This window comes from Zonotrichia albicollis, chromosome 13 (genome assembly GCF_047830755.1).
Source record: "Zonotrichia albicollis isolate bZonAlb1 chromosome 13, bZonAlb1.hap1, whole genome shotgun sequence".
Taxonomy (NCBI): domain Eukaryota; kingdom Metazoa; phylum Chordata; class Aves; order Passeriformes; family Passerellidae; genus Zonotrichia; species Zonotrichia albicollis.
Window position 1 is genome coordinate 13,741,097 of NC_133831.1, and position 24,672 is coordinate 13,765,768.

Genomic DNA, 24,672 nt, shown 5'->3' on the forward strand with positions numbered 1-24,672 from the left:
GAAGAAAGAGCGGAGAAACTTAAGTTAAAAAGTACGGAAACCAGCCAATCTCGAGCATTGCCGTCTTGGTTTTAACTCCGGCACTACCGATGATAAGCAATAAAACGTTTATTCTGTACGTTATCGCACCACCTCAACTAACAGAGCCCAAGAGGAGGCGGTGGCCCTGCAGCCCGCTCGGGGCGGCTCTGCCAGGGGGCCCGGGCACGGCGCCAGGCTGGCTCGTGGCGCCGGGCAGAACCCGCTGCCCGACACGCCGAATGTCCGAGCGCAGCGTTCGGCGTTGAGCCCTCGCCGCACAGCGCTGGCTCTGCTGTCCCCGCACCTCTCGGGGACGCTCTGGCAGGTGCGGAGGGCGGCCCGCTCCGAGTGACCGCAGCTCTCAGGCACCGCTGCCCTCAGGGGTCCCGCGGCCCGTCCGGCCCCGTCCGGCGCGGCCCCCCCGGCTCCGGCCCGAGGGGCGGCGCATGCGCGCGGGGCCGCGGGGCAGAGCAGCGCGGGCAGCGATGGCCGGCGGGGAGCAGCGCTTGCCCGGCGGCCCCGAGCGGGTGGCGCTGAAGAAGGAGATCGGGCTGGTGAGCGCCTGTGCCATCATCATCGGTAAGGGCACCGCTGACAGCCCTGACGCTGGGCTGTGCTGCCGCTGCGGCGGGGCTCGGCACCGGCCGGCGCGGGGATAGGCGATGCGCGGCTCCGCGGGCAGGTGTGCGGCACCGGCCAGGGACAGCGCGCCGCTGCTCCGTGCGGCTCGGCCCGCGGCGGGATGGGCGGCGAGGGGCTGTAACACACGGTCCGTGTGAGGGGCCAGCCGCGGTGAACCCCCTCTGCCCAGCCATTCAGCGAGCGCCAAATTGAGGTGACCTCAAGTCTTTCCTGATGCCTGGTGAGCTGCTGAGGCTTCTGCGGCGCTCGCTTATCAGGCTGAGCCAGGTTGATTATCTGAGATCGGGGCTCTGCAAAGTGCAGGTGGCAGCGCGGGCTCTTGGAAGGCAGCGCCGGGCTGTCCCGGAGCCGCGGTGGCGGCAGCGCCAGCTGGCAGCGCTGCTGTCCCGGACCCCAGCAGCCGTGGCTGGCACAGCGGTGCTGTCCCCCAGGAGCAGCCGTGGCTGGCAGCGCTGCTGTCCCCCAGCAGCAGCCGTGGCTGGCACAGCGGTGCTGTCCCCCAGGAGCAGCCGTGGCTAGCAGAGGTGCTGTCCCCAGCAGCCGTCGCTGGCACCGCGGTCAGCAGCGGGGCTGAGCTGCTGCTCCCGTAACAGATCAAAACTGGGAGATTTGGGCAGCTCTCTCCCTCCGTGTGCTCCATCACTGTTGGGGATGTGAGGGCAAGGAAGATTCGAGCAGATCAATAAAAGCAGCCTGTACTAACCCAGTCAGCCTCCAAACCCCGCAGGAAGACCGTTCTGTCACCAGGACCCGGGGACAAGGCTGGCAGTGACAGCTGTGTCGAGGTGCGCGGCAGCACAGGGAGGGAACAGCGGGCACAGCAGGACCTGCCACATCCATGGAGTGCTCGGCTCAGAGGCAGAACTGCCTGGACACCCCCATGTGTCTCTGTGATTGATGTCACCAAGCTTGAGGAAGAGGACTAAACTGATAGTAATCACAGTGCCCTACTGCAATTTTATGCTCTTAGTCATGTATGCCTCTATGTCCAATATAGGTGGATATGGTCTTGCAAAAAAAAAAAAAAAAACACCACCAAAATTCGGTGCCATTGAACAGGATCATTGTGAGCAAAGCTGTTTTATGAAAGGAAAATATTTCAGTCCATTCCCACAGTGAAACACTGAAATCCGTATCTGCAGTTTTTGGGGAGATGTGTTCTACATATCCAAAGATACCTTTATTTTGAATCCCTCAGCATATTTAAGGGGAAAATCTCAGTTCTGGATCTCAGTGGAGCTCAGATGACCTTGTGTTAGAGTCAAGTTTTGAGTGCTGCACTTTGCTGTAGGTAAGGCACTTCCAGGGTTAGGTATTCCCTGAGTTGCTATTGGCCCTAGGGAAGATTTATGGCATCTCTGTCATTTATTAGGTATGACAGAATGGTACCTTGAGACTGCTACCCTTCTCTCCCAGTCAACCTTTCATCAACCTTATTTGCAATTCCTGCAAGCAGAATTCATATATGTCATGCTTGTCCAAAATAAACTTTGTGAAACAGCTTCTCATCTAATCAGGGACATTTGAGCAAGGAAATGCACTGACATTTTTGACAAACTGTAGTACTCTCAAGTGGTCTAAGTGTTAGAGGTTATCTGCTTTGCCACATAAAGCCTGAAAATTCTTCTGCCAATTTCCCCATATTTTCATAGAAGACATTTGAAACACAACCATAGGATCCTATTTTTTAGTTTGATTTGTTTGTGTGCAGATGCATGAAGTTACATCACGTATCAAAGACTTCTGTAATAAAGTGGTATCTAGTAGGAATAGTCTTTGTAGGTGTCACTGCATAAAACATGACAGCCTCAAATCAGAGAACACTGTGAATTACATCAGATAGGCTTGCAAGCCATTACTGGAGTTAACTAAATGAAATCTTATTTAAGAATTCTTTATAAAAAAAATTAACCAGTTGATCCAAGTTGATATTTGGCAACCAGGTAACTCACAAATTTTCTGTTTGATAGAATTTAACATAGGAGGAAGATTTATTTCCAAGTGATTGAGTAGCATGGAAAGAACAGATGCAGTCAGTGTGTTAGAGCCTGTGGAACAGACCAAAGGACAGACCAGGACTTTTATGTCAGCCATCATATTGGATTTCCTGGTTTGGAGTGGAGGAGGGAAACCCATTTCAAGGGTTTAGACATCAGATTCTGATGCATCCCACAGCAAAGTCCTACCGAGAACACCAAGAAAACCAGAAATCACTTGTGAAAAAACCTCTTCTTGCTCTGTATGGACATAAGCATTATGCTTTCTTATTTTTCTTTAAATGTTCTGGCAGGTACAGAAAATGTATGAGCATATTTTAATATTATCAAATAGAAATTTGATGCTGTGATCTGCCAGCATTACACCAAATGTTCTGGTTTAGCTGACTGTTCTACAATTCTAATCAGCTGCAGGATGGATATAGAGAATTATAATCTTCTAGTAATTAGGAAGAGGAAGCATGAGGGAGTATTTGAAAAATGCTGTAAATATGAGCTTGTAAATACATGATTAATAAGTTTTTGGTTGCCTTCTCTACACTAATTCTGCTTGTTTGAAACAAGGTATTGTATGAGTTGCAGAGCTGGGAAATCAGACAGTGCTGGGGAGCACTCAGCAGGCAATGACATGGAGTGAGGAGCAGGTTTGGGGGTGGGAGCACCTTTGTCACTATTACACTGTATTTGAGAGTATTCCAATAATGGCAGGATGCAGTCTGTAGAATTTGCAGTCTGTCAGCAGTATTCCGTCAGAGTTGCAGCCAAGAGAATCAAGGCAGCCTCTGTGGGTACCTCAGGTCAAACATCCATGGCTGTTGAGCTCAGGGGGCTCAGCCTGCCCTGGGGTACAGGGCACAGTCTGCTTCAGGGAGCAGGGAGGGCACAGACAGCCTGGATCCTGCCAGCTGAAGCTCCCATGCCCTGTGCTAATTCCCTGGAAAACAGGTCTTACTTTTCAATCTTCTTGACATGTTTTGAATTGTAGGGCAATTTCTTACTACTTTCACAACAGAGGTATTTATCAACATAATAAATTGCTATGCTGTCTTAATGCACTCACAAAACTTACGCTTTCAAATTTTTATCCTCCTTTTATAGAGCTTTGAAAGGTTTTGCCATAAGAAATACCAGTTCATCTAACAAAAAAACTATGCAGGAAAAAACCCCCATAATAAACTACATCAAATTTGGACTACATCCTTCCTGTATCCACCCCATAGAACAGTCTCCTGATCTCTCTCAGCAGCCTGACTTTTGCACAACATAAATCTGTCTTTCATTACTTCATTTACATTTTTTAACTTGTTTACAAACAAGCCTGATTAGAGAAGAGGGCTATTTCCAAAGTTTATTTCACACTGAGGAAGAAACCAGCTCTTCTGAATATCCTGATGTAAATAAAGGTACTAAATACAAAACCCTTTAACTCCAAATAGAGACTGGTAGTCAATGACTGTAAAACTGAACAGTGTTTAGTAGTAGTAACAAATCTTTCTGGCAATTCATCTCTGTCACAGAAAGAGCACTTTTGGGAAGTGCCTGAGACAGGCTGTAGAAACACCCAAACTGCTCTGTGTCAAACATGGTTATGTACAGTGAAAACAAATAATCTAATGCACTCACATGCACTGCAAATCAAGCTTGCCAGTACTTAAATGAAGGGATACAGCTTAAAAAGTAGTGACATACATGTGTTATTATGTCCTAGATAATAACATAGAGATAGTATATCATTGTTTGAAATCCACACTAGATTTATTTGGCAGACACAGAAATCAATGCTGTATTTAATTGAACAGTTATTTCATGCACATGCTTTCATAGGACTGTATATGTAATTAAGTTTTTTTATGTGTATTTTCTTTGAACACAGGCATCTTAGTTATACAGTGCCTCCCTTGGAGTCTTGCCTGTGCAGATAAAAAGCTAAGTAAAAAGTTCCATGACTTGATGTAATTTCTACCACATTCCATTGTTCTTTAGAAAGTTACAAGAACTAGAAAGTGCAGGCTGATTAATGTCTTAAAGCAGCCTGGTTCTTTGGGTCTGAAGAACAAAATTTACCATTCATATATTAGAAATGTATACTTAACTGTATACACAAATTGTATCTATAACATGTAAAAAGGGTTGTTTAACTGTTTAAAAGAGGTCAAGTAACATTATATAAAACAAACAGTTAAACATCTCTTAAAAGCTTTATTTATGTGGTTGTAAAACTGCATGAAAGTAGCCATAGGGTCATACTAGCATTATGATAAAACCTGTTGTATACTCATGAATGATTTAGTATCAGGTTATATGAGACTGACTAGAAGCCTTACAAATTCAACTACAATGAAATACTTCAGCTAAAACTAAATACATCTTATTTTGCTGAGCACAGGCAGGCAAGTTATCTGCATCAGCTGACTTGGCATTGCTTAAAAAATGCTTGTGGTACTTACTCTGCTCACACATGAATTTGATGTGAGATCCCTTATGAACTGGTTCAGGTCCAGTGATAGCAACAAAACTGTGTTCAATGAGCAATATGTTCAATTTTTGCTAGTTCTGAAGGTAACTTTCTGGCATTTATCTGTCCAGTTGCCCAGATGACAGCACAGGCTTTGCTTCCATCCTAGCTGAGCCCATGACCTGGATGGTCTCAGCAGAATGCCCCCAAGTTCAGAAACCTCCTTCCATCAGAGATCCTTCCTTAGGCAGAGTTGTCCTGGCCTGTAGTGCAATTTGCTGCCCACACCATGGTAATCCATCAGGAGAACAACTCAGTTGCCTTGGTTGTAATTATAATTATAATTGTAATTATATCTGCCTGTCTTATGTGCAAATAATTGCATATGGATGTACACAGAAGTTTTTATTTGCATAATATCACTTCCCAGTGCAGCACTCCAGTGTGATTTTCCTCCTTGTCAGTAACAAAAAGCCATTTGCCAGCCTTCTTGTGTGTCAATTAGCTGTCTCCTTACTGTGTGCCACTGCCATTCTGACATCCCTTAAAACCCCACAGATAGTCTTTGTTGGCAGAAACAGGATTCAGCAAGCTGCTAGCTTAACACTGGGGAGAGAGAACACGTGGAACTGGGAATTGCCTTCATATTCCTCTTTTTCAAGTGGAAATGGATAGGTGTTAATGCACAGTGCTTGCTGTATCCTCTCTGGTCACGTTTCATGTGCCACCATTGCTCAAGTGGACTGGGCTTGGTCATTGAATCAGATCCATCTGTTAATCAAATAACATTTCAAATCATTAGCAGATCATTACTGGTCAGACCCAATGGACTTCACTGGAGCAGTACCCAAGTTACAGAACTGCAGCAGAAAGAAAGATGTATGAGAAAAAAACAGCAGAGAACCACCACCCACATTACTGGATGGTTTTTCCTGATTTCTCTGATCCTGTCTGGAGTCACAGAAAACAGTGTTGTTGCAGCAAGAATTTTCTCACTCTCTGGATCCGTGTGAGAGCATTTCACTTTTATAGCTAACTGAAGTTTCAGGACACACTTTTGTTTGGTGACTTGTGAGAGTAATACAGATTACACTTCAATGCTTCTTTCTCTCAAAAAAAAAATTTGTTTCTAAACACTTTAGAAAGGAGTCAGCCTTCCTTATCTGTTACACACTTTGCTAACTAATATGTTGAGCATTTAGTTCCACATGGCATTTACTGATGGAACACACAAAGTATTTACAAATGCACAACTGGGGTTTTTTTTCAGGGCAATGGTTCAGGATTGAGCTCTGGACTGTAATTCAGTGTCTTGTCCTCTCATAAATGCAAATTATGGTTTAGTAAAGTCAGCAGTCAATCTTTGTTTGAGATAAATGGCACAGATTCCTTACTAGTGAGAAACCACAACGACACTTTTGAGGGACTTGTGAATGATTTTTTTCCGTACAGCCCAGAGGCTTAGGCTCAAATTCAAAACTACTGAAAACTACATGTCCACATTCCATATGTACATTTAACCTGATAAGTATCCATAATTTGGTATGGTACCCAACAGGAAAAAAGGTTCATACTGCTGACAAAGGTTGGATCCTGCAGTTGGAAAAAAAGAAAGCTGGAGATCACAGAGTCACAGAATGACCAGGTTGGAAGAGACCTTCAAGATCAAGAGTCCAAACCAGCCGCAACACCTCAACCAAACCCTGGCACCCAGTGCCACATCCAGGCTTTGTTAAACACACCCAGGGATGGGGACTCCACCACCTCCCTGGGCAGCCATTCCAGAACTTTATCACCCTTTCTGTAAAAACTTTTTCTAACATCCAACCTGTATTTCCCTTGGTGCAGCAGATGCCCATCCAAAATGCAAGTTGCATTTATGGCATGATATTTTACATATTCCCATGTTCTTCAAGACTGTTCCAACATACAGTTCTCCATCAGAATTGTTTAGAGTAGCCTTTCACTTGAGTTTAGGGAGCTGAAAACAAGCTGCAGTTTCACTTGAAAGTAAAAACCATGGCAAAGTTCAAATTAAGGTTGGTAAAAATTCAGGGAGATTTTGCAGTTTCTCTGGGCTAGCAGCTTACCTCTGAGACTAAACTGACTTACAGAGGAAGTCTAAAAAGGAGCTGTAATTAGAAATTGCTGGGGGAAGGGAGGAAAGAGCCCTAAATGGCTTAACTTCATTATTTTTTTACTGAATATTTTTGGAGAAAGAAAAGGGTTTTATTTGTCCACAGATATGCCTTTCTGCTGCAGTCTATATAAAGGAGAATTCAGCATGTGAAGTCCCACATGTACAATATGAAGAGAGAAAAAAAAGCTGAATTTGTATTTGAATTTGTGGCTGAATGATTGTCACACAATTCTGTTTCCAAGTCATTAGCATCAAGCATTCATTGGCTGATGGTTTTGGTTTGAATGAATTTAGTTTGGGTGAGTTTTGCTACTTTTTGGGGGTTTTTACCTTCTTACCTTCTAAAAAAGTAGAAAATTCTGACTGAGACAGAGTGACTCTGATCACAAGGCTGAAGCAATGAGCTCTGCAGTGAGTGCCAGGAGTTCAGATACAACAGCAACTCCTTCCTTGACAGATGAACTAACAAAGGTAGCATCCTTGGTAAGTGTCTCACTCCTGATCTGGCAGTACAGTGCCTGCTTTCAGCACTGCCATAAATCTCCACTCGTGTTCCCTTTTCCTGTGCCTTGCAGCTCATTTCCTTCTAGCATAATGTGGCCTTTTCTGTTGAGAAAATCTGCTCTGCTTTGGCAGGCTCACAACAAGCAGAAATGGTTTGGTGGAGGTTTAGCTTTTTTTTTGTTTGCAGCTTTTCATGTGCCAAACTTTTCCTTTTGAGACCCTGTTTTTTGTTGTGCTGTGGGGGGAGTTTCTACTAGCTGCCACACTTTTTTGTCATCTTGATTGCAGCATGATAAAATGAGAAGGCATTTGTCAGTACTGAAGTGCCCCAAATATAAAATATCCTAACAGTGTTGTGTTATTCTGCTGGTCCTTAAAAACCCAGAACTCTCCCAAAGAGTTTTTAGCAGATGTTCCATGGCAAGGAGCAGGGAGCCAGCAATCCAACATTGACTGAGCATCTCAACACCCTAATTCCTTTTAAAATGCTTGCAGCCCTCTCTGTATAGTGAGAGAGCATAGAAAATATGCAAGCCCTGTTGTCCTGCAGAGAAAAGGTATGTGCAGTGGTAAATACATTTATTAATGTCAGCCTGCACAAAATCTCTTTATGCAGTATTAGTTTATTCTCCTAATGTTTTCTTCTGGCACTGGCCTTGCAAGTCAGGAGTGAAAAGCAAGATTTGAAGAGTGATTGTCTACAGACTGTTCCCATCTTCAGGAGCTTGCAGGTGCTGGTGTTCTGATTGCAGGGTAATGCACAAACCAGTGCAGTGTTGGGGTGAGCTGTTTAAATTCTTCCTTTTACACATGGTTCATCATCTCTTTCAGGCAATAGAGACAAATTCCACTGGATCCCAGAGCAAGGAAAGTGGTGAGGGCTATACTGGTGATGTTTAAGCCTGAGGAGTTTCTGTATTATGGAGTAGTGGAATAACCCCTGGAGCTGAATTCCTCTGATTCATTGAACACTTTCTTTAGAATAATTGCAAAACTTACAGAAAACTAAAATCTTTTGGCATCTGAGAATCAAGTTGAATTCTTTTTTATCTGATCCTTAAATAATGGCATAATCACACTTCACATGTGGGACCAAAATATCAATAGTGTGAAACATCCCATTTAAAAGCAGTAAAACTTCAGAAAGGTTACCTCTAACTCCAAGAAATAGGTCAGTGATCTGGATGAGTGGCAGTTTCTCTGCTGTGAAAAACAATAGCTCTTTCATCAGTTATATGAAGCTGCTTAATCTAGATCAGGCCAAACATCTTAAAATAGTATACCACAAAAAAATGATGCTTGAACAACATAAGGGCCTTATTTACATCCAGGAGAAATCAAGTTAAGGAAGAAACTCACTCTGTTGAATACACTGGGTCAGAGAGGTAAAATCCACAATATTAATGTGATCTGTGGCAATGAAAGTCACAAGGCTGCCCATCACAAAATTATTAATTCACATGTAAGACTGATCAACACACAGGCATGTTAATTATTGTACATTAACTCTGGGTTAGAAAATCCAAGGATGAGCATGTTCTAATTCACATGTAGCACTGATCAACACACGAACATGTTAATTATTGTACATTAACTCTGTGTTGGAAAATCCAGGGATGAGTATGTTCTAATTCACATGTGGCACTGATCAACACACAGACTTTTAACTATTGTACATTAACTCTGGGTTAGAAAATCTAGGGATGAGTATGTTCTAATTCACATGTAGGACTGATCAACACACAGTCATGTTAATTATTGCATATTAACTCTGGGTTAGAAAATCCAGGGATGAGCAGTCAGTGTAAAAAGTTGTTCTCTTACAGAGATACATCCAGACAGTGGAAGACAAAAGCTGAGGTCTGAATATTGAAACACCTTCTCTGTAACACAAGTAGTTTTGTGAAAGGCCATTGCACTTGTGTACACATGTATGACATTATAAGCTACAGCTGTGACAAGAAAAAACATCCTTGCTTGGCTGGTCTCCCAGTTCTTCAGTGTCTTCCATCTTTTTGCTGTTAAATTGTGTAACTATCCTGAGAGGAGCAGGAAAAGCTATTAACAGGTGCCATATATTCCAGGTTTGTAATGGTATTGTGCTGTGAGAATCCCCTGGTCCCATGTAGAAGGCTGATGAATCCACAAGAGTTTCTTGCCTCCCTGCCCACCCATGCCTTGGAAAGGATCAATTTGTGTTTCTCCATAAACCTGAAGTTAATGACTGCCAAGGAATGAGGACTTACAGCTTTAAAGTGTGTGCTTTTGTACAATAAAAATTCATCCTTTTGGACAAAACACACAAGGGATCATTTTTTCTTAGGGAGTTGCAAGAAAAGGACTGACAAGAATGAAAATGTGGGGTTGAGTTCCTTGTCTGGATTATTTCAAATTCTTTAGCAGCTCTCCTGAGAGCTTAATAGGACAGGATTTACTTGTTTGTTTTAAGGGAGGTCACCTCAGACTATATTTCATTTTGATTTCCCCATGGCTTATTTTTTTCTCTGCCCAAATTTTGTCCTGTTTTGATAGCAGACTTATTCTTTGGTATCTGGGGTTCCAAGCCTTGTTTTATCACTAATTTAAATCAACTCAGACAGTTCTGATGTCCTGAAAGGGTTACGAAACTGTATCAGAAATGTCATTCTAGCTCTCCATAAATACAGGTTTCTTTTTTCTGATACTTTTAAATGCAGTCTGAAAACCTGAAAAACCATATATTTTGGAAACATACACAATGAATTCTTTTTATAAGAGTCTTGAAAATAGTAATAGCCTTAGTTAGTACAAAAGAGCAGAGAGTATCCAAGCTTGTTAAGCTTGCAAACACTGTACTTTGACTCAAGTAAATTTAAAAATAGCTGAATCAGTATTTTAAAGAATAAAGGAAAGAAGTGTTTGATTCTGGTGCTGTCCTCACATGCCTAGCTTTTAGCTTGAAAGGGATTTCCATGCGTGTGATAGAATTAAAATATTTGTAATTTTTAAAAAGCTGACAAAAAAGCTGACAAATCACATTTTTTGTACTACTGTTAGCAGATCTTGTTGCAATTAAGCCATTTCTTATGGTAAACTCTGCCAGAAACCAGTAGGACACAATGTCTCCATGTTTTTTGGTTGTGGACAGGGCCAGTTCCCTAGCAACACAGCAAGATTTAAGCAGACTTTACAAAAGGTGCCAATCCTGTACATATTAAAAGTGCATACAGAAGGAACAGCTCTCCTTCACATGCTTGTGCTGCTGACAGAAAATTAAAGACCCTTTTCTTAACTGGTCCCAAGTCCCTCAAATCCTGCTGAAGACATCGGGAGTGGAGGACTTCATTGCCTCATAGGCTTTAAATGAAATGAAAGCAGCTAGATGCAAACTCATTAATCCTTGATTGCCCCATACCTGAGCAAGGCTGGCAGTCAGGGAATGAGCCTTGCAGTGTTCAGCTGGCACAGCAGACAGCAAAGCCACCAAGTGTAATCTGTTCCCATTTATTGAATTACAGGGGTCAGTCCCATTCCCTCATTGTACCCCAAATCCAAAAGTGAGCACTCTTGTCACTGAGCAAGCACAGCCAGGGACAGGAGCAGCATCCTGGCTGCCTTTGCAGCAGGTGGGGATCATTCTCTATTTCAGACAGGGAAAGGGGCACACAAAGGGAAACAGGAGCAAATTCACTTTTAGCCACCCTCTCACAGAACCCCCCTGAAAAAGTCTGTGAATATTCCATCTATTGAAATGCCTTTGTTTCCTTTGAGACCCTCTGAAAGAGTCTGAGGAGCTCTTGGCTGAGCTGCTCAGAAGGACTAGAACTGAAAAACCAAAAACCAAGGAGAAACTTCTGTAAAGTGACATTTATAAAGAACATGCTTCAACCATACTTTAGGAAACCAGGAAAGCAGAAAACAAGACAGATCTCCAACTCTTGCAAAGCTAGAACAGAAAATGTGGATTATAAGCAGGGTCCCATACACTGTGATACAGGGATATTCAAGTCTGTGTGAACATCTGTTTTGCAGGATTAGCTAATTTAATTCCATGTTTCTGTGTACTCAAACTATTCTATGAACAAGTTTTTCTGTTCAGGGGACAGGAGTGACATTCTTTTGATGAATTTTTTATACAGCTGGTCAACTGCTTAGATAAACCTGTTGCATAAAGACATCACTGAGCAACATGAAGTCTCATCATTCTGAAGATACCTAATTTCAAAAGATACTTGTGATATCTGCAAATACAAGATTCATACATGGATAACAATATTATATAGCAATTTTGCTAACTCCTGATCATATTACAACAGGTCCTTGAATTCCCAGATCAAAGATATTTAAGAACTGCAAGAAAAGCTGCCATTTCTTTGGAAATCCTGGAGTTTCTAGTTCTCTGCAGTAAAATTGACTAAACATGTTCTTTAAAATAAATTATATATTTAAAAATAAAGTCAAGATACAAGTCAGAACTGGTTCTAAATACATGAGGACAGCAACACATCATCATAAGTGGTGTCTGTCAAAGTGTATACTGAGCTGGTAAGTGTTTGTAAATCTCATTTAAACTCAGGTTGAGCTGTTTACCAAAGTGCATTTTGAGTTAAGTGCAAGCTTTAAGTCAGGTATCATTGTGCAATAGCTGTGCAAACCCCAGGAAGCATAAATGCCTTTTTTTAAATTTTATTGCTTTTAAATTCCACCTCAGTTCATTGACCATAGCCTATCTTTGTATTCCTTGATAAAACAGAGATAAAGCCACTTAGAGATGTGAATGCTGAGATTACTGTGCTAAGAGGTAAAACTAACACAGATTTACAGCCAGAAGAATGTAAACTCAGGAGATTGAACGATTTTCTTTTAAGGAGGTGTGAAACCTGCAACAACCCCAAGCTTTGCTAAATTCATGTCTTGTTTACATCTGCATCCAAAAAAAGGTTGTGTAAAATGCTAGGCAATGCAGTAGATCTTACAGGAGACTCTAAATCAATCTTTCTTCTCAATAACATGAGCTATAACACAGCAGTTAATGTATTTGGATGATTTGTTACTGCCATTTTCACATAGCTTTGTTTTAAATATGTATTGCCAGGAATTGCAATTCAGGAAGGCACTTTGAACATTTTAGCCTTTTAATATACAGGGTAATATTGAAGAATAAGCTTTACCTTGAAAGTTTAGCATCCTGAAGTTCCCATTATACCCTTTCAGAAATCAAGGATGAAGTGATGCCTGGTTTAGAGATGCTCTTGATGGATCCCAAGTTTGCAGAAGCTGTGTAAGCACAGTCAAAAATCCACCAACCTAGCCTGAGCCTGAGGACACTTCTGCAGGGCTCGTCTTTGTGGGGTCACAGCAGAAGGCATAAAAGCCAGTAATTTGAGAGAAAATCAGGGGGAAAAGTGGGAATTAGGTTTTGCTTTAGTTGCAGTTGAGCCATCAAGTTCAAGCTGTGTTTTTTCTCCAGACCTGCTCATTCCTGTCATGCTGCCCCATAAATCCCCACAGTGTCCCCTGGCTGGTGCAGGGCACACATGGGTGTCTGGCAGCCATAGCTGAGGGTTGCAAGGACACCAGTGTGTGCAAACAAAGTTTTTAATTTGCAAAGAGGAACGTTTTTCACAGCAGAAAGCTGCAGTGGTAAGCAGGGAGTGTGGAGCAATGAGGGGGTCAGAGAGATGTGCCAACTTCCAGGCTGGTTTCTTCCTCTAGAGCCTACACCTGTCTGACAAAAAATCCTTCTGTGTGCTGTGTAACTCTCCAAATTGCATCCTGATGCTTTATTTAATCTTTCTGATTTGGCCAATGGCACATCCATGATGACTGACAGCTTTCAGGAATGGACAGCAAGAGGCTTTCCCACTGGGCAGCAGCTCCTATTGAAGTTTCCAGACTGAATAATCTGTTCACTGTGATCAGTCAGTGAGCAAAAAGAATAGAGTTAGGGGGAGAAAAAAGGGGAAAAATCCAGCATTTCCCATAAAACAAATTGTGCTTCAAAAATGGTGCAGGGTTCTTTACCATTGGCATGAGCAGGGCTGAAGAGTGGCCTGCTGAAGAGCTGTGGCTGTCACATTGTCCTGTCTGAGCCTCAGCACTACCCAGCACAGCTGAACCCTTTGGATGTTTTCACAGCTGAGTTGGTGAGCTTTAGAGCAGCATTTTGGAACTGCTTTTCTTCTTGGTAAATACCAAAAACCATTGCAGGTATAGAGAGCCCTGTGAGAAATGCAGCTGTCACTTGTGGGATTTCTCAGCTGAGGGACAGACATTAAATCAGCTGAATGGGCTGGCATCTTACCCCTAAGCCACCACAGAAGGACCAATCTCCACTGTCAGGTGCTTTCATTAAAATCAGAATTTATCAGTCACACAGTGTCCTAGAGAAGACCCCCATGTCCTCCAGCATGCTTGCAGGGCAGAGCTTTACCCACTCCCATTTCTACACCAGGGGATTTAACAACACATTTCTGCCCTTTGCAGGTAAAATTGCCAGTCAGGATATTGAGATGCAGAGAGCACAGAAAGCAGATGTTGGACAGATACCAAGGGCCAAAGCCACATAAAGCTGCAGTGTTTGCAGAGCAGTCAGTGGGTAGAGCTGCAGCTTCTTACCAGGGCAATCCAGGCATGGTCACAGGGATCCTCCACACCCCTCTCACAGCACCAAGGTAGGCTTGGCACTCAGTTTCTCTTTGGAAATCAGCAGGAGGGTTGAAGTCCCTCTCCTTTGCTTGGAGGGTCACAGAGCTCCTTTATGTCCCACAGACGGGGAAGTTTGAGCCTCTGTTCCCCATAGACCCAAGTGCCACTCCCAGTGGGGATGCAATGGCAGCACCAAGAATTACTGCTCTGCAGCTGTCTGTGGGCTTCCCTCATGCTTACCTGGCAGCACTGCCCTGCCACAAACCCTGCTCAAGGCCCCTGATGCCAAGGAAAAAGGCAAAAGAGGAAGGTGCAATATGGGGCTCAGCAATAGCAGCAGGTTGTGATCCCCTCCTGGCGCAGCTGTAGTGCTGCACAGGCTGCCCAGTGCAGCAGGGTGTGGGAGCTCCCAGTGAGAATATCCCACTGAAAAAGTCTCCCAGTCCCCAGGAGAAGGCTTTTCCTGATGTTTCTGCCTTATCACTGCAGCCACAGAGAAGGGCAAGGGAGGCTGAGTTTTCCTCTTCATGGTAATGAAATGCAGCCCACATACCCCAACGCTGGCAAGAGAAGAGGAGAGCAAGTCAGAAGTTAAGGAAGTAGAGAAGTCAGACCAAGTACAAGAGTCAGAACAGAGGAGCAGGAAATAAAGCAGTGGACTGTGTGCCTGAAAAGAGGAGACAGAGCCTGCAGCCTGTGAAAGGATTAGCAGAATAAAAGGAGTTTCAGTTTAGCGCACCAACAAAATCCTATCATAGAGGCTTTAACTTCTTCTTTGAAATAAACACACTGTAACAGTGTTAATCAAATAAAACTGAATAAAACCATGTACTAGCAGACATCTGTCATCTTTATTATTTCCCATGCTCCTGAGGTCTGATCCCCAGCACCTCTGGCCATTTATCTGCCTTGGTGCAGATCTGTGCTGGATGTTCGCTCTCCAGCAGGGCAGCACTGGCACTGACTGATAGGGACAACCAGGTTTCTATCTCAGTTGTAGGTCCTGCAATTTTGGACCAAAGGACAAAAGGATTTGTAAATTCTCCTATCAAACCTAGTTTATACCCACATACATACTCAGGAAAGCATGATGCTTGCCAGGCAGAGGACTGGATCAGAGGTTCCAGGGCTGGTTTTGGTTATTGGAACATCTGCATTTGACTCAAGTACTATAATGAGAATATCCCCACATTGTATCTCCTTCAGTAGGGTCCTTATGTGCCCTTCCTACAAGTAGTCAACACATGCCAAAGGAATCTCCTTTCAAAGCTGTTGTATTTTGTGAATACCATGTTACCAAAACAGAGGCTTAAAAGCTTTCCTGATTAAGTTTCTCTTGGTTAACCTGCTCCTGTTGAAGAACAGTAATTGACAAATTATCACTAATTTTACAAAAAGGTAAAAATTTTAAACGACCAGATTTTTGTGGCTTTGAGCTGCTGGGTACTTGGGCAGAGGTTGGATTACTGATGGCCTGAGCATGGTCAGTCTCCTGTGGCAAGCAGCAGGCTCCAGCTGAAGAGCAAAGCACTGCAGTGCCATAATGCATCTTGCAGGATTAGAGTGCTGCATTCCTGTAAGGCTGCCTTCCACTGCCAGTGGAAAGGGAATCCAAGCAAACCCTCATCATTCAGCAGTTTATATACCTTAAGCTAGAACCAAATGTGTGGCTTACTGCTTTTAAAGAACCATTCAAATGGCCCCAGATATATTAAAGGTCCTGTGAAGACTGAGGTTAGCTAAAATTTACCTTGATTGCTCTTCTCTAGATTGTGATTTTTTCAACTAATTGCAGCACAACTGCCTAACACACTCCCAAAATCACAACAATGCAGCTGCCATGCACAAGGTGCATACACTTGCTAGTTCTGTTTATCAGTGGTCTTTGCAGTTTAATAACTCTTATATTTTCTTACAATAACAGATGAGAAGGCAGAGGTTGCTCTCTCTCTGGGGAAGGATACATGTCATCATCCTGCAGACTGGATGATTACTAGGGAGAACAGCAACCCAAAAATCTGGCACCCACAGTAACATTCACTAAAATTCAGGATAAGGATGATATTCCATCCTTGCCACAGGTTCTCCAGATAACAGTTATTTCCAGCCCATTTCCCACCACATGGGCAAGTCTGCGTCTTCCTGTCCTTTGTGCAGCTGGGCAGGGCACAGCTGTGCCTTGCTGAGCAGATATTGATTTTTAATATAGAGAAATTTAAATTATTTACAGCTCTCCACAGTACCTCATGCAATAGCAAAATCTAACCCTAATCACTGGAACAGTAAGGCTGCATCAGGTATCATTAGTGAAGCTATGCCTGAAATATCTTCTTTCCTTAACTCAGTTTTCTGTTCTATCCACACCTTCATTGTTAGAAAGTTTTGGTTGTTCAAGCCCTCATGGACTACACCTGCATATTGGTGCTCAGAAGGTAAATGATCTTTATACATCTAACAGAAGTTAAGGAAAACTCTCCTGTCAGTATTTGAAGCAGCCTGATTTTTTAAATCTTTAAAGTTGTGTGTACTATAATCAGATTATAAATTCTTAACACAGTAAAATCCTGTTGGAATGCTGGAACAGCAGTTTGTAATGGCTGGTCATGTTCTGGCTTGCTAGGAATTTTAACATAAATATTTGAAGTCAGGTTTTAAGTTTAATTTTGTTAAATACTAATCCCTGTAAACATTAAATTATCACTGCTATTTTTACAGCCCTTTTTGAGGGTTTTTCTTTGCAAGCACATTAGCAAAGCAGCCATAATTCATTTTCCACTGATATAGAAGTTGCATTTTTTTACTTGCATATGAAATTAAATGGCTATTATTTTAATTCCAGGCTTTTATTCTTTATCTGTTTTTCACTAAGAGTTTTCTGAATGCTATTTAAAAAGCAAAAAAACTCCAGGAAATTGCATCAAATATCTTAACTGCCACATAGCCTAAATTCATGTTTGACTAGAGGTTAAGAAAATGCACTTGAAGTGTTTGATGGTTTTAATTCCATTGAGTCCCTACAGCCTAGCAATTTTATTTGTTGTCTTGATGCAGAATTTCATTTAGTCTGTGTATTTCAGAGGGGGAGGAGGGGACACTTCAATCCTTGCACTGGATGTGCACTTATGTGCTGCATGGCAGCCTCCCCTCCTGGCACGTGGCTGAGCCAGGGCTCCAGCTCAGCCAGGGCAGAGAGCAGCAAGTTCATTTTCTGGGAATAAACAGAGCCATTGGGACTGTCTGTGCTGCCACAGCATTTCCAGTTTGCACCAAAATTATGAGCTGGGCATTTTATTTCTTGACTGGCTTTGTATCTGTGTCATGCCCTGAGTTCACAAAGGGGCAGTGGCAGTCAAAACTGGGCACTGACATCCTCAGCTGGGAGTGCTTAACTCCTGGGAGCCAATTAACTGGTAATTAGCTGCACCAGAAGCTGCTTCATTTAGCAGATTTCTGCTAAATACATACATAAATAAATATCCATGATGAGTTACATTATTGACATAATCCACCTCATATTTAATTTGGATTGAAACAGTTTGCAAAGCACAATTCCTTTTGATTAAGCTCCTTTGTTGCTGTTGCCAAACAGGATTCTCAATTCTTTACAGTATTTTCTACTGAAAAAAGATATATTTATTTATAATTCCTAGGCAGGATGCAAAGCTTCAGCATTTGTTGATAAGAGAACTTTTTTAAGCAGTGACACAGACTGTCATCCTGTTGGCTGGGCAATATCCACCTGGATGTGGGAGTCCTGAGAGGATGGGAGAACTTTTTGATTATTATTCTATTCTCAGTGAAAACTGCCTGTTGAGGATACAGTACACCAATCTATCAAGAGAGAGCTGAACCTGAAATCAGGTTTGTGGTGGTGTTCACAGGGGTTCCAGGATGAGGGAAGAGACGAGGATCTGACTCCATGTTTCAGGAGGCTGGTTTATTATTTTATGATATATATATATTATATTCAAACTATACTAAAAGAATAGAAGAAAGGATTTCATCAGAAGGCTTGCAAGGAAAAAAGTGGAATGGAATGATAATTACTGATCCATCCAGAATTTCAGATGTACAAGAGATCTTTAAAGAAATGTGCATGCAATAAAAAGGCATGAATGATTTTTTTTTTTTGCTAGCTATACAGGAAATTGCTTGGTTTTATCCAAGAAAGACCAAATATGGTCTCTAAATATAATAAATCAATTTTTACAGAACTGAGGGATGCTTTCAACAAGCTGCAAGATCCACTGGTTTTATAGTCTGTGTGTATTGTGTGCTGCAGATAAATGAAAGATGCCCTAAGGATTTTGCATACTAAGTGAATATGCCAAGTATTACCAAGTCCCTTTATTTTCTCACAAGCACAGGGATACTGTTTTCCTTCAAAGTGCAGTTCTTGAAGTGTTTTGGTGAGAATTCAGCTTTTGTTTAAGAAATGAGTTTCAGTTCTCATAGTTATATTAAAAGACATCAAAACCCCACATCTGACCCCAAAGGCACTCTCATAGTTCAAAAGCCAAAGGCAAAATGAAAACACTGGATTTTTCAATAAGCCAAATGTCCTAATTGTCACATCATTACCACAGCTCCCAAATGGTTTAGCTCCACATGAAGTGCTGACCTCAGAGCCAAACCACACACTGCATGTGTGTGACTGGACTGGAAACCCATTCCAGGGCCAGGTCACAAAAGATCCTAAACACAATCAGATAAACAACTGGAGATTTGAAAGGATGGGGGGTTGGCATTCTCTTCATAGAAAGCCAGGTTTGGGACCCACTTCCACGAGGCAGAGATGGAGCAGGGCTGAAGGGAGAGGCTGGACCCATTTCACACCCACGTTGCAGCAGCTGGTTTGGGTTCATTCACCTGGCCCAGGATTCACAAATTTGGCCTCTTGGGCTGAGCATGCAGCTCACAGAGAACAGGCTGGGCTCCTCATCTGGGATTGTCTGAGCTGGAAACAGCCAGAACTTCCTTTCTTTAAGGAGAATACCTTCTGGGTGCAACTATCTGCAGGAGCAGACAGCCTTCTGGATGGTTCTTCCATGCAAACGTTCTACCAATTTTACTACCAGCACTGCTGGATGTGTTACTTGACTGGAGAGATAAAGAGACACAGATATTTTTTTTCCTTTTTTTTTGCTTTTGTATTCCCTTCCCCCATTTCCTATTTTTCTAGGATGTGGAAACTGCTCTCAACATTGTCCTCCCCCAGAAAAATAATCATGACACTGGATAAGATCTCAGAAGTGATATATATATATTTCAGGATATTTTGCTTGCCTTCTGACTCATAATTGTTGGTAACATAATTTTTAAACAAAAGCCGAGGTTGTCATGGTATTTTTATACCAACGATTCCATATTATTGTGAAAAGGAGGAAAAAAGGCAACAAACACCAAGAAACAAGAGATGACAAAATACAATGCTATGTATGGGAAAGAGTGCATGCTGCATTTTCTCACTCCTAAAGCTGCTTACCAAATTCCCTCCAGATCCTGCTGACCAAGACCACCTGAAAACTGCTTCTCATCAGGCAGTTTCATTCACAGACATCTTCATTTCTGGAGCATTTAAGTATCTCCACCTATTTTAAACATGTCCTACACCAAGTGAAGTGAAGGTACTTTTTGGGCACATTTACCACATCCATGGCAGATTTTCGTAAGAACATTTTGTTATCAGAAGGGGTGTAGCACTTCCACTCCTACTGATATGGCTTTTGCACATGTTGTGAGTGCAAAGTAAGATGAAATCCATAAGGACTTTGGAAGGTAATTTTGCCTTATTATTTATTCATTCATGAAGGATATTGCATTTATTAAAATATGATTCACTATTTAATTTCTACAAAATTAAATCACTATTTAATCGTCTACAAAAAAAATTAGTAGAATGCTAATAGTATGAAAGAACTTTAGTATGAAAGAGCTATGCAGAAATCTGTCTGGTCCTTGTCCTGCTCCTGCAGATAGTTGCACCCAGAATATATTCTCCTTAAACAAAGAAAGTTCTGGCTGTTTCCAGCTCAGACAGAGTTGCAGATGAGGAGTACTGCTTTGGAAGCCTTACCATAACAGGAGGCCACAGACAACTCCTCCCTGCAGCCATTTGGATTTGGGGAAGAGCCCCAGTGCCCTTCAGTGCCCACCACCCAGGTTGCCAGGGATGAGCAGAGAAACAGAGAGAGGTGAAACACAGAGAGCTCTGACAATGCTGAGTGCAAGCATTCAAAACCCACATCAGGTTTATTTAGCCTCTGTCCAAACCCAGGGCACACAGGGAATATTTCTGTGTCTGCTCTGGGGTGCCCTGACCCCCAGGGCAGCCCTGACTTTGACCCTCACTCTGGAGAAAGTTTCCCAGGCTTCAAGACAGACTGGAACCCACAAAAGTGTGAAATAGATTATAGAGAGCAGTGTAGGTGTATCACTGGGTGAGAAACTGAGGGTTTGGGATTTTTAGTATGTTGTGGATGGAAGCAAGATGGAGGGCACAGGGTGCTGTCCTAGGTTTCTTCTTCATGCTTCTTCTTCCTTCTTCTCCATGGGTTTGGGTGGCATTTGTAATTGGGCAGAAAAGTTCCCATTGGGGGCTCTTTGGGATCAGTTATTGGGTTAAAAGGGAAAATAATCCAGGTGTCAGCTCTTAATTGGATAGTTTAGTCTTAAAAGACCTTGGAACAAGAGATCGTTGGCCATTTTGTGCCTTCTAATGAAAAGCTGCTGAACTCACAGCAGTGAGGCTGTTTTACTGATAAGAAATAATGAACACCTGAGTGTGAACATGAACTACCTCAAGTGCCTTCAATCCAGACCCAGAGAAACCAACACCTGGTATCCCCACAAGCCTGCACTGTGCCACATCACTGCCACCACCTTCCCTCTGCAGTTACAGCTCACCAGGAGCCAGCTCTCTCCCCTGGGTGTCTCACAGCATGGCCAGATCCCACTGCTTCCCCTGGTGCTGCTGATGTTTGTCTCTGCATTCCCCACCCTTGCCAGCCCCCTGCAGCTCTGTCCATCCCCCATAGCTGAATGGGCACAGCCAGCCCAGCTCAGCCCCTGGCCAGCAAAAAGGGCAGACCCTGCCAGCACCATGCAGACCCCCTGGAACCTTGGATTTCTTGTCCATTACCAGTCTGAGGGATGCCAGGCTGTGTTTGGATTGCATCCTTTCCTCATGTATGGACAACATGGAAAGGTGACCCAGGGGACAGGGGTGGAAACTGAGAGCCTGCTGAAGGGTGAGCATGTGTATCTGCTCTTTGCAGCCAAAACAGCAGCAAACCTGAGCTAAACTGAACAAGGGTAGGAGGAGATGGTAGGAAAGGAGCCAGCGGACCTACTTAGGGATTGTTCTGCCTTTGGGCATTTGCTCAGTACTGGAGTGACCAGAAAGGAATATGATTCCATCCCAAAGAGGCAATGGAAACCTACAGGTGTATCTTGGTAAAAAACACTGTCTGAACTTCAGCATGCTCCCCAGAACACCACCAGCTCCTCCTAGCTGTGCAGTGTCCTCAGGCATGTTGATCTGTGGAAAATGCAGGTACACAGGTATGTATGCTGGCAAGAAGCAGATAATCTTTAAAGGGTTTTTATCACTTAAGGTCTTTCTCCATATGCAGGAGAACAACTGTTAAACTGTGGCACACAGCAGCACCAAAGACTCACTGAGGCTTCCCCTGCAGACCCTTCCCCACCCTCATGGCCTCCTCTGGGCACTCTCCAATGCCTTCATGTCTTTCTCATGCTCTGGTGCACTGAAGGTGAGGCTGCCCCAGCCCAGAGCAGAGCAGAACAATCCCCCAGGCCTGGCAGTGCTGAGGCTGATCCCCAGGACAGGGATGTCCCTGCTGTCCCCAGGGCACTGCTGGCTCAGCTCCAGTGGCCACTGGCCAGGAGCCGCAAGGCCCTTCCTGCAGCTGCTCTGCAGTTCTCAGTGCCCAGAGTGACAGTGGCTGGGGTTGTCTTTCTCTGCCATGGCCTGGGGCTCTGCAGGGCTCTCTGCCCTCCAAGGAGCCAACAGCTCCTCCTCATTCAGTGCCATCAGCAAATCCCTGAGGGCTCCTTTGGGTCCTGGCTCCAGACCATGAGTGAAGGTGTTGGGCTCAGGGCTGAGGGTGGAGCCCTGCAGAGCCCCACTGGGGACAGGCCCCAGTCTGGCGTCACCCTGCCACTGTCACCCTCTGTCACCCCAGGCACTGCCACACTGTCACCCCAGGCACTGTCACCCTCTGTGCCCAGCCCTGAGCCAGCTGCTCACCCACAATGTAACACACATTGACCCCACATGGAAAAAGAGCACCTGGTGGTTTCCAGCACTCCTTTTCTATACCCAGCACTGCCTGAACTCACATCATCTCAATTGTCTCATGCTGTCCAATATTTTAGCCATGCCACATTAAAACTTTACATTTTTATGGCTGATCACTAAGCAGCACAGGTGTTGTAAGTACAAAATGCTTATGGATTTTTACTATTTCAGACTTTGAGACTGCTTTTTCAAGCACAATCTTAAATCCATCCTTGGTGGGAAGCACACCTTTTGGGCCCATCGTTATAGACAATGCTACACTCTTCTTTTTTGACCTCCCCAACTCCCTGGAAATTGGCCTTAACTTGTTCAAATTCCTCTTAGGAGTGGATGAAAAGTCTTCATTACAAAGTCACTTCTAACTCCTTGCAGTAATACACTTGGGCATGGCAGGTGAGAGTTACGCAGGCTGAGGAAGTTGGTACCAGAAAACTCACGGATCCTCAGCAGCAGAGCTGAGCACACATTTAGCATCTTTGGTTGCTGATAAATGGCAGCACTTCTGCCAGGGCATAATCAGAAACAGTGCAGTCGTACAAAATCTGAAACGGGAGCACAGGGGTGGCAAGGCTGTGCTTTTTGTTTGGGTGGGGGCTCTGGGCTTGTTTCCCTTCTTTTGAACAAATAAAAGCCAACTATTTACTTTCTTTTCCCTGACTGCTGCCGTGTTGTCCTTTGCAGGTAACATCATAGGCTCTGGGATCTTTATTTCCCCCAAAGGAGTTCTGGAGCATGCAGGCTCGGTGGGACTGGCTCTCATCATCTGGGTGCTGGGGGGCGGCGTGGCTGCCCTGGGCTCGCTGTGCTACGCTGAGCTGGGGGTCACCATCCCCAAGTCAGGAGGGGACTACTCCTATGTCACTGAGATTTTTGGTGGGTTGGCTGGGTAAGTACCCTCTCTCTATAAACTGATTTGAAAGCACATTTATGTTGTGTGTTTGGTGTGGGAAACTTGGAAGAGACGACATTTGTTAATAAAAATGCTTCAGCAAAGTCAATCTTTCTGTTCTGTGTTAGAAATACCAAATTGTCCCCACACAGAGCTCCCAGTGCTGTTTCCAAGGGAAGGTGACAGATCCTTTCACTTCCCTCCAAGTCCATGACAGAGGAGGTGATGCTGTGTCTGAGTGATGTTTCTGTGTTACCCATCCCAGGCCAGGCTGGAGCTGCTCACCACAAATAAAGCAAAGCTGCTTGACTTGCTGTTCAGAATCACCAAGTAAATACAGAGAGGTATTTACTAACTCAGGGATGGATTGCTAACTCAGGGAAGGATTTCTCTTTGAAAATAGTACTGATGGAGTAGTGTGGCCATGTGAGGAAGGGACAAGTGAGAGGAGGTTATCTTTTTTAGAGTGTACAGTTTTTGATGGATTCAACACAATTAATTAAGCTGTCAGCCTGTACTCACAGACTACTAGAGAAGCACCAGAATGTTCTGAGCAGCTCCGTCATTGTGAGTAGAGAGGCCAGACCAAATACCGGTGGTTTAGTTAAGAAAAGTAAGCACCAGTACAGAAAACTAGAGAAAGAGTAAGGAAAACCCCCACCAAACCAGAGTATTCCTTCTCATGTGAGATGGAAAGTGAGCTTTTAACAGTTGAGCTGGCTGCTGAACAAGAACAGATCAGAACAGGCACAACACAGGCAGTCTGTCACCCTGTCCCAAAGGCTGTCCTCTCATTTCTGCCTCAGCTCAGTGCCACACAGGCACAGCCAGCACTGCAGACCTGCCTGCTCACAGGGGCATTTCTGATGCTCGCCATTGCCTTCTGCTGGTTCATGAAGTCTGTCTTTACTTGATGGGATCTCTCCTCTGCTGTCCTGCTTTGCACAGAAAATTACACTGACATCACAGTACAGATGGGGGCAGATCTGAGCTCCACTCAGGTGTGTTCTCTCATGGGGCAGGAGCACAGCAGAGCTCTGCTTCCCCAGTGCCTGCTGACAGGAGCAGGGTCTG

General features: G+C 43.7%; 1 protein-coding gene across 2 annotated transcripts in view; it reads left to right on the forward strand.

Annotated features, from left to right (window-relative positions):
• Positions 1 to 441: 441 nt before the first annotated feature.
• SLC7A10 (solute carrier family 7 member 10) overlaps positions 442 to 24,672 on the forward strand; it is a 40,995-nt gene continuing 16,764 nt past the window's right edge. Inside the window, exons 1-2 of one of the 2 annotated variants that reach the window (XM_005492539.3) lie at positions 442 to 600; positions 23,391 to 23,595. In XM_005492539.3, coding sequence (XP_005492596.2) covers positions 468 to 600; positions 23,391 to 23,595 — 338 coding nt within the window. In that variant the 5' untranslated portion in view covers positions 442 to 467. The remainder of the gene's footprint in view (positions 601 to 23,390; positions 23,596 to 24,672) is intronic. The other variant, XM_005492540.3, reaches the window with a different exon arrangement.